Raw genomic sequence first — 9245 nt, 5'->3', positions numbered from 1 at the left:
GTGTGTGTGTGTGTGTGTGTGTGTGTCACACAGGGGTTTTCAGACAAGACACACTTTGTAATGAATTGATTAAATAAGTCATGGTGGACAAAATAAAATATTTATTTTAAAAAACATGGCACAATGATATCACAACAATATCCCTCTGAGCCATCTACCTAACAAGACTTTCTAATAAATAAGTCATAGTAAGAAGAATAAGGCTTTGATTCAGAGCAGCTTGGCTCAAGTTGCATGCACAGGTTCTTCATATAAGACATAGTACATGCAGGGAAATGGATCCAGGCTTGAGTAGACATGTTTTGTACAGTGTACAGTGCATGAGTGATTCTTGTAAAGTTATGGAAGATGGGTAAGGAATCCTCTTTACTGTTACTTACGAGTACAGTTCTACATTGTGCCTGTGGCTCCATTTAATACATAACGATACTGCAGTGAAACATTCTCTGCTGCAACAGAAATAACTTCCTCAGCACGGTGCTGCAGCAGCTTCAGCATTTTAATTGAACTACATCTATGAGACCAAGTGTGATCTTGCTTGAACTCACAATGTTGAGTCTTTTATAATTTAACAGACAAATATTATTGATTGAATTAATGATAACATCGCCATGATGATGATGATGGTTGTAATGCTGTTGCAGATGATTTAAAACATCACTTTTCAACCTGATTTGTCTTGTTTATGTTTATATCCAAAGAATTTAAGCTAAGATAAAGAACTTGAAGTGAAAAACCTCAGCTGCACCACAAGTGTTCATGAACAGAAGACGGAGAATATGAACACGTGACAGATTTGGTGTTAAACATCTGTATTTAAAGTGCAGACTTAACTCACCCCTGAATCAAGTCAACGACCAAGACCGTTCAGTCTTTTGGACAGCGTGACGCACAGTGACCCTCGGACAAATTTCAACAGAGCGAAATGGTATATTTAAAATATACTCTTGGTATATTTTCTGGTCTGTCCAGCGAATGGAAATTCTGGCACCTGGTTGAAGTGTCCTGAGAGGAAGATCCCCACTGTGCCGATGATGAAGAGGAGCATGGCTGCCCAGAAACACACCTTGTCGATCATCTTTCCAATCAGCACCCAGCTTTCAATTTCCTGTTGTATGTTGTATGTTTAAAGAGAGTGAAGAAAGAGAATGAAGAACAGTAATCCTTAGAGGCACATGGAATAGGAAATATGAGCAAAAATGTTATGTTGGCTTAGTGTAAAGCAACACTCACAGATCCAATGTTATTTTGTTGTCTTGTGCTCTCAGCAATAAAGTTGCAGGCATCCACACATTGCTTGATCTCAGGTGCAGCTTGGGCCAAACTCTTGTACAGGTTGGCTGTGCTGCTGACATCTATATTATCTACTGGGGGGTGAGGAGATACTAGAAGTTAGACAATAGTATGCTGCAGCATTTCCAGAGGCAGACACTGGGATCTTTGACTGTGACCAGGCAAAAAAAAAGGTGTTCAACTATACAGAATCGCCTGTAATACACAAATAAGTCATAATGCAATAAGAATGACCCCCGCTCTATAAATCATTTCTAAATAGCACAAGAATTCACAATTAGTTACAATAAATTCCTTTGAAACACACTTCATCTGTATTTACACTTGAGCTGGAATATTTGACAAAGTCATAGTTTTAGAAACGAGCATCCTACCTATCGATCGTGTGAGGCCGTGCCTCTCTCTTTGTTTGTCAAACATCATTTCACTGCGTGGTTGCTTCATTACGTATTCCTCAGCTCTCTGCATTAGGCCAAAGGAGCTGCGCCGCCGCTCCCGTATCCCGTTTACCTCTGTTGTCACCTCACTGTCATCCACCAGTGGGGACATGCCAAGGAAACGAGGAACCATCTCCAGGAACAGCTGCAGAAGACACAAAAGAAAACAGTGATTATGTCATCATAGAAAAAAACAAAACAAAACACAAGAACTGTAAGTTTGATCATTTGTACTTACATGTTTGATGGTATGGGACATGGTGTGTGTGCTAGGGCTGCGCAGGGAGAAATTCAGCACCACAATTTGATTAGTAGCAATCAGAGTGGTGACACTCATGACAAAGATCAGGTACCTAAAGGAGAAAATGAGACAAGATTTGTTAGAAAGGAGAGTCAAAAGAAAGGAAAAAGAAAAGCAGCAGAGGTCAGCGGACAACACACTCTGACTCACTTGCCGATGAGAGGGACAGAAAGAGATGTCTCAGGGACTTTCTGAGCAATAAGAAAGAGGAAAACAGTCTGAGCCAGCAAGACAGAGATGGACGTAGTCAACTTCTGTCCCCCAGCTGTGAAGGGGACAACAGAGACTTAGGAGACAGTAGAGCACACCAAATAAAATTAAAACAAGAAACCCACCAGATGTTGCCCCATACTTTGAGCCACTACATATATATCATATTAGAGTTATGCTTCAGGGTTAGCATCCCCTAACCTAACCCTGAGGCCAGTATAAGAGTTGTTGTGTATAAGTGTTACAGTTATATGAATATATTTGTTTGTGTTGTTCTATGTGATGTGATATGAGAGTTTCTTTTGTGAGTTTACCTCATTTGAAACCACAACAACCTACTGTATGTAATCACAGCCGTAGGGATTTAGATAATGACCTTGTGCAGGCAAGAAGTAGGCCAGTACGACCAGTGAAGAGATGAGGGAACACGGCAGGATGATATTAATGATGTAGAACAGGGGCTTCCTCTGGATGATCAGATTGAACAAGATCTCCTGATACTCCAGGTCATCCGGGGTGTACCGTTTGTTGATCATCTTCCTGGCTGGACGATGCACAATGGCCCACTCACCATTCTCTGAACAAATGAAAACATAATTAGCTCCAGAGAAACTGTGTCAATTTGAAACTTTGGAGTGGATGTGCCGTTCCCGTACCTGTGAAAGCCTCTGGATCGATCTCCACCCACTCAATTTTCCTGCCTTCTTCATCAACAGCTAAGATTATGTCAACTTCACTGGCACTGTACGTCTGGGATCTAGAGATGGGAATAATGGAATAGAAATAAACTAATAAATAATTCAACATTTTGCATATTTAGTTAGTGATAATATAGTTTTACCAAACCTGAATGCTAATGTGCAGTTCTGATAATCAAAGGGGAAGTAGGTGATCTCAATGGCACAAGTGCTACGATAGATGGCAGGAGGCAGCCAGTACATGTAACCAGTGCTGTCGATCAACACGTTAGCGTAGTAGGCCACATCAAACTTTCCATCAATGCTGCAGAAAAACAAGTATTTAATGACAATTTGTTTAATAAAAAAAATGTGGGATCATATTGAAATGTATTCCTCCTTGTCACAGCCTTACTTGTTTTCAAGGACAATGTCAGGAAGCCAAACAGTTTTGCATGGTACACGAATAACTTCTATGCCATAGTACTGAGACGAGTTCCACGCAAGGCGGAAATCAGTCCATTGCTGTCGATGACATTAGAGAAATGTCACAAGCACCATTAACAGTGAGTGAGACATAGTAACAGATGTTCTGTAAACACAACAAAATAAATAACCATGAAGAGAGGCAAAACTTACAATCTCAATCCACACGCTGGTTGTGAGAGTCTCCTCCTTTTCATTCTGTTGGCACAAGGGAAGACGTATCATGAGTTTTTGAGACATGGGTGTTCATCAGGTGGTGAGCCATGTGGTCACTTCTAAAATAATGATAAGGTAATAACAATGTTGAATTATTATTACAAAAACATTATAGTTATTAATTAGGAATAATACTTGCCAGAATGATAATAAATACTAATAAATGAATACCACTGGGAATAATGGAATAATTGATAGACCAAACATGGCCCGTAGCCTGTTTACAAAGTGCTGCAAGGGTTTGTTACAACAAATATGAGGAGCAAGCTCTCACCAGAGAGATAAGGTTGGTGAGGGTCAGCTTGAGCTGAACCTCCACCTTGTCTTCAGGATGAACCACCGGGCGAATGTTCTTGTTGTAGTTTTTGAACAAGTCTCTCATCAACATCGACTCCTCATTACACTGCACTGCATGACAAAGAAGAAAAAGAGAGACTGAGAGTGAGTTTATGAGTGTTGCAGTTGTGCTGGATAAATAGGGATCTAAACATCTGGAATAGATACAACTGCAGACAGGATGACGAAGGACAACAGCTGGCCAATGTTAGCCCACATGTAGCTATATGTTAGAAAACCACTGGATATCACTGTGTTGTTAACATCCTGCTGACAGTTTACTGACTGTTTTATCATTGGCATTTACCAGAATCCTGTAGATGTCTATCAAACAGAAACACAACCTTGCTACAACAGTTTTGATCTGGTTTAATCATTACAGCAGCTGTTGTTAGCTAATATTTACATGTTTTTACACAGGTAAGTGCTTTGCAGCCACAACTTTGTAGGAAGACAAAACTCACATTGAAACACACGTCTTTATTGAGCATTATACTTTTGGTCAACAATTTAGTGTAGAAAGAGTTTGAACAATGTAAAAGACATAAAGTAAGTTTGGATTGGTTCATTTTAGTATCAGTAGGCCTACTAACACAAAAATGCTATAACCTGGCTCAAGATATCTTTTCTTGTCCTACAAGATGAATGTTTATTTGCGCATTGTCCCTGTTTTAAATAAATAAATTCCTATCCTATCTTATCAAGTGGATCTTTCTTTTGACATAACTTCAAAATACTATTGAAAAGTACACAAAATGTTAATTTGTGTATAGAAGCACGAATACTGTTTTACGAGTTTTAGACTTCATCAAATCATGTGACATCAACTAGAAATAACTTTTACCTAATTTACCTAACCTCTCTAATAAACAAACAGCATGGTGAACTGTGTCCAACTGCTCAACTTAAACATGAATTTAGGTTACAGTTTCTCAAGACATTGTTGTGTTTGTAAGATCAGTGCACGTTTTGAGAAAGGAGCCAACCACAGTCAGAAAGATGAGCCACGGTGTATAAATTGTCCAGGGGACTAGAGACTGGTAGCTATTCTGAACTCTGCACCTAATGGCCATGGTGGCATTATACTACTCGCACCATATTTCAGAATGAACTCTAACAGAGACCAGGAGAGAAAGGCAGAGGTTATTTCCGACCCCTTGCCTCTTCCCTCCCAGCTGTCACTATCCCCAGATCAGGTTACACAGCAGCTGGGAAACTTTAAACCAGGACTTTAAGTCACACTCAGGTCATGTACAATAATCATCAATATCAATATTAGGTAAAAAAAAAAAAAAAATTGTGATAGTGATTGCGGACATGATTGATTCATTCCCTGGTCCGTCTGGTCGGACACAAATATTTCACATTGTTTTGAGCTTATTCTCCCATGGGACAATTTGTGTAGTGGTCAATATTACGCTTGATGCATGGATGATGGATGAGAATGCACGATAAAGTGTATGATTCTCATGGGTTTTTAATCAATTTCCATTGACGCTATAGAGCATCTATTTGTTGTGTTTGGAAACAGAGCCATAGTACCTCCCGCTGTTTCGTCATGGAGGAAACACAAAAACACTTCTTCCCAACAGGAAGATTACAGCTGTTGTTTACGGAGCAAAAATACAAACAGGTCTTAGCTTTGAAATGGAGACACCAACTTGTATGACTGATCAAAATAAACTGAAAATAAACTTTTTATATAATTGGCAATGATAAATTCATAAGACATAAATTCAGCTTACGTTCACTATCTTCTTTTTCTGAATATCCATTTACAAAACAGTTATATTGATGGATAACCGGCTGTTTATCATGGATGGTTGCAAACATTGCAGCACATTTCCATGTTGATTTTCATCACTCTACGGCGGCCGAGGGAGCAAATGACTTTTCAAACATGCCATGTGAGTCTCACAGTATCTTATTGTGCTTCTAAATGCAGTTGAGTCGGCCAACTCACGTGGTTCAGTTATTTTAATATGCGGATACAAGGTACAGTCAATGTTACGCATCTGTGCCCTGACCTGGTCACTTCCTGCAGCTGATATTTAAGATCTGATCTGTGAGAGAGAGAGGGAGAGAGAGAGATGTTGGAAAACTAGAGGCAGAGGGGGGAGATGATAGGCCGTCTCAAAACTTTAGCAGGGGAAATCTAAATCACCTAATAGTGCCACTTGGTTTTTTTTTTTGTGTGTGTGTGTGTGTCTGGTTTGGTTGAAGTGACATGAAGTCAGGCAGTCTGATATGTCAGAACAACACAGACACCCAGGTAAACATTACAACATCTCTGTTTGACTGAGTGAGACAAGCTCACACAGATGACTATGACCCACTATCTGGTGCACTGCACACTGTGGGAGCTTTTCGAACATTTAAGGGATTTCAGTGTGATCTAGCAAAAGGGAGAAAGAAGAGTCCAGTTCATTGTCCAGGAAGCATCTTTTCTAGCTGGAGTATCGCAGTATCGCAGCCTTGTCATCAGTCAGACACATTCCAGCACATCATGTCCTGGTCATTACAACTTGATGAAGAGTCAAGGAGGAGACTCAACGGCAGACAACAGCTTCGGCTCAAGTTCATCTCGCCTTTTTGTATATGATAGGGAGTTATCTGTGGTGTAAAAAGCTCGTCTGCGTTATTCTATAAGAGCTTTGACAGTTTGAAAATCTTAATGTACTGTTATGTTTTCTCAGTTTATGTGAGCAGTGTTTGAAAATGGACACTAATCCAACAGCACCGGTCTCAAACTCCAAGTGATATTTGAGAGATTAGGGATTATAAAAACCTTAGACCAATAATATCAAGAGTCTACGTTTCAGAATGAACTTTATCCTTGCTGGTGCTGGTGTCACTGGGATTTTTTTTTTCAATCTGTCACAGTGACCTCTGCCAAGGAGATGGACTCCAGAGGCATTTGATACCAACATGCGTGTCTCTGCTGAGTTGCCAAATGGATCTACAGAATCATTGAAACTCCCCCAATTTAATATGTTTACAAAACCTCCATCATGTTCAGAGTTTTACCTTTGCCTCCACTGCAGCTGTAGCCTCTCTCTCCTGGTGTTGTTAAACAGCATGCAGTGTGCCAAACATCTGTGCACTGGACTATGGACTTGTGTTGAACACTCCAGTAATGTGCGACAGAACACAGATTACTTCTGCATTAGTTGATGCTCACAGACTTTTTGGTGTGCCCATCTGACAAACTGGATGGATTAACTGCACTGAAAGAGCTGCTAAGCCATGTGACAGTTTATAGGTAGAACAGATGATTCCTGTCAACATCAGTATAAATAGTTATAAACAGGAACTTACTGTGTAAGAGCAGAGATAAAACACAAGAGCTCTGTGAACAGCCTCCCGTATACACCCAATTTAAAAAGTAATGCAGGTCTTTAAATAAAGTGCACAGACATATATAAAACCTATAGCAGCATGCATATGTTATATATATTATACCTTTCCAAAAAAGGCTATTATTTTCTCTCAAATCAATATCAGCATAATAAACAAATCCATAATGTATAGCAGTTTGTGTGTTCAAGAGTTTTGGAGCTGGTTGTCTCTTCAGCTTGAACATGACAGGCAGGGCATTGCTTCAACAGATAAGAAGGCAACCAGCCAGTCGATGAGGATGTGCCAAAAGTTTGCAACTGCGCCACTTACCCTGAACCATTAAACCCCCGAGAACAGTTACAACTCCAAAAAATATCCAGAAACCGCGTGTTGCCATCATGCTTCAGAATCACTTCACTGCCCGACGCTGCACTATTTTCAAATCTAAAGTTTGACAGAAAGAGAGAGCGAGAGGGGAGAGAGAGAGAGAGGGAGAGAGGGTAAAGACAGAGAGGAAGAAGCCCTAAATCCCACCACCAAACCCCCTGACTGTCGCCCACCCCGGCTGTCGCTGTCCATGGCTCGGGTTACACAGCAGCTGGGAAGCACTAAACCAGGACTCCAAGTCACACACCGGTCACCCACAATAATCATCATCATGATCATTAGATGACAACTATCTGTGGTGAAGTGGCGTAGATTCAATTCAGACAGTCCTGTGGTAAAAACAAAACAAAACAAAACAATGGGCAACAGAGAAAATATACTGCTCATCTCCTAAATGAAATGACTCCAATATCACAGTGATGACTTAACACGTTTCCCCTGCATTTGTGTGTGTGCACAGGATACATACACCCAAGGGTGCGATGAGGTGAACAGGTGACGGGCTATGCAGACCTGCTCTCCCACTGCTATGTGTCCAGGGTATATTAATACTTACTGCAGAGCTTTACCACTTCGACAGGAGGAGCCCAGTGGTGAGAGAGTGTCTGCAGACCGGGGGCAAGAGGGCTGGAGACAGACAATACGCATAAAAGCCATGAAGCCACAGAGGCAGACAACGCCAGACCTGCATCACCATAAATCCCTTGACTCCCTTTTTTATGCTGTAAAGGCAACTCTAAAAAACAATGTCTCAACATTTTTCTCATTTCAAATCCGGAGACTAAATTTGCCATTATAATTAGTACTGTGAGTAATATAAGTCGTGTCACTCTGCGGTGTCAAGGGCAACAGAAGGTTTTTTGGAATGTGCCATGTGAGTTGCACAGTATGTGATGTACTTCTAAATATACAGTTAGGGAAACAGAGATGAGCTTCCTTAAGGTAACTAGAGCCTCCAGAAGGCAGATTGTGTGTCTCACACTAAGTTGGAGCTGAGGGGCAGGAGAAGGGCTGGAGGTGTCGATCTTCTGACCCGCAGGTTCACAGAGCGAAGCTTCAGTGTACCACGACAGCAAAACAATAGGCCTGCAACGCATTTAATTTAGTTTAGTAGTGTGAGTTATAGATTAGGGGCAGGATTATTTTAAGATCCTTCCAGGAATCTTCAGATTAGTTTGTTTACATTTCCCCCATGACAACCAGTCTGAGTACAATATAGTGTTTGCTTCTTCTGCACAACTGAAACCAAGAAATCTCTCTTCACCCAGTTACGTTCAGCAACTCTCGGGAATTATTACCATGGAGATCAGTGTGAAATGTCACACAAAATGATGTAATTGTTTTTTCTTTTTTCTTTCTTTTTTATAACCAGTGTTATAGCCACATCCAGTGATGTGGGGAGTTAAACGTACATTAAACCTCTGTTAATGTATTTACATGTGACTGTGGATGTCTGTTGCAAATAAGTTGTAACTTTTGACCAGGATTGCACCTCAGGCAACAAACCGCAAAGGGTCACACCCACAAGAATCCACAATAGCACTGTTTTTTCAATAAACATTT

The 9245-nt window shown here is 40.6% G+C and overlaps 1 protein-coding gene across 3 annotated transcripts; it reads right to left on the bottom strand.

Moving 5' to 3' along the window:
• Positions 1 to 91: 91 nt before the first annotated feature.
• On the bottom strand, positions 92 to 7968 carry chrne (cholinergic receptor, nicotinic, epsilon). 3 transcript variants are annotated; one of them, XM_083986867.1, is made up of 13 exons: positions 7622 to 7851; positions 5920 to 6014; positions 3895 to 4028; positions 3558 to 3602; positions 3334 to 3443; positions 3088 to 3243; positions 2898 to 2998; positions 2618 to 2818; positions 2182 to 2296; positions 1969 to 2083; positions 1668 to 1875; positions 1234 to 1367; positions 92 to 1108 (listed from the first exon to the last, which is right to left on the bottom strand). In XM_083986867.1, exons 2-13 carry the CDS (start codon positions 5969 to 5971, stop codon positions 935 to 937), a joined length of 1545 nt encoding a protein of 514 aa, XP_083842993.1. In that variant the 5' UTR covers positions 5972 to 6014; positions 7622 to 7851; the 3' UTR covers positions 92 to 934. The 3 variants fall into 3 exon arrangements, with proteins under 3 accessions (XP_083842993.1, XP_083842991.1, XP_083842992.1); XM_083986865.1 differs by lacking the exon at positions 5920 to 6014 and having other exon boundaries at positions 7626 to 7968; XM_083986866.1 differs by lacking the exon at positions 5920 to 6014 and having other exon boundaries at positions 1234 to 1364; positions 7626 to 7968.
• Between the last annotated feature and the right edge of the window lie 1277 nt (positions 7969 to 9245).

The sequence above is a fragment of the Trachurus trachurus genome, assembly GCF_905171665.1.
Source record: "Trachurus trachurus genome assembly, chromosome: 14".
Taxonomy (NCBI): domain Eukaryota; kingdom Metazoa; phylum Chordata; class Actinopteri; order Carangiformes; family Carangidae; genus Trachurus; species Trachurus trachurus.
Note: the sequence above shows the minus strand (reverse complement) of the source record. Positions and strands in the feature narration are given on the sequence as shown.

Bases quoted from the DNA above. Each gene is read 5' to 3' on its own strand.
- chrne (XM_083986865.1), bottom strand. From the start codon at position 7,695: ATGATGGCAACACGCGGTTTCTGGATATTTTTTGGAGTTGTAACTGTT. The intron at 2,819-2,897 runs GTACGGGAACGG...TCATTTGTTCAG, and splicing joins CGATCCAGAGGCTTTCACAG to AGAATGGTGAGTGGGCCATT. The intron at 1,876-1,968 runs GTAAGTACAAAT...TGTCTTCTGCAG, and splicing joins TGTCCCATACCATCAAACAT to CTGTTCCTGGAGATGGTTCC.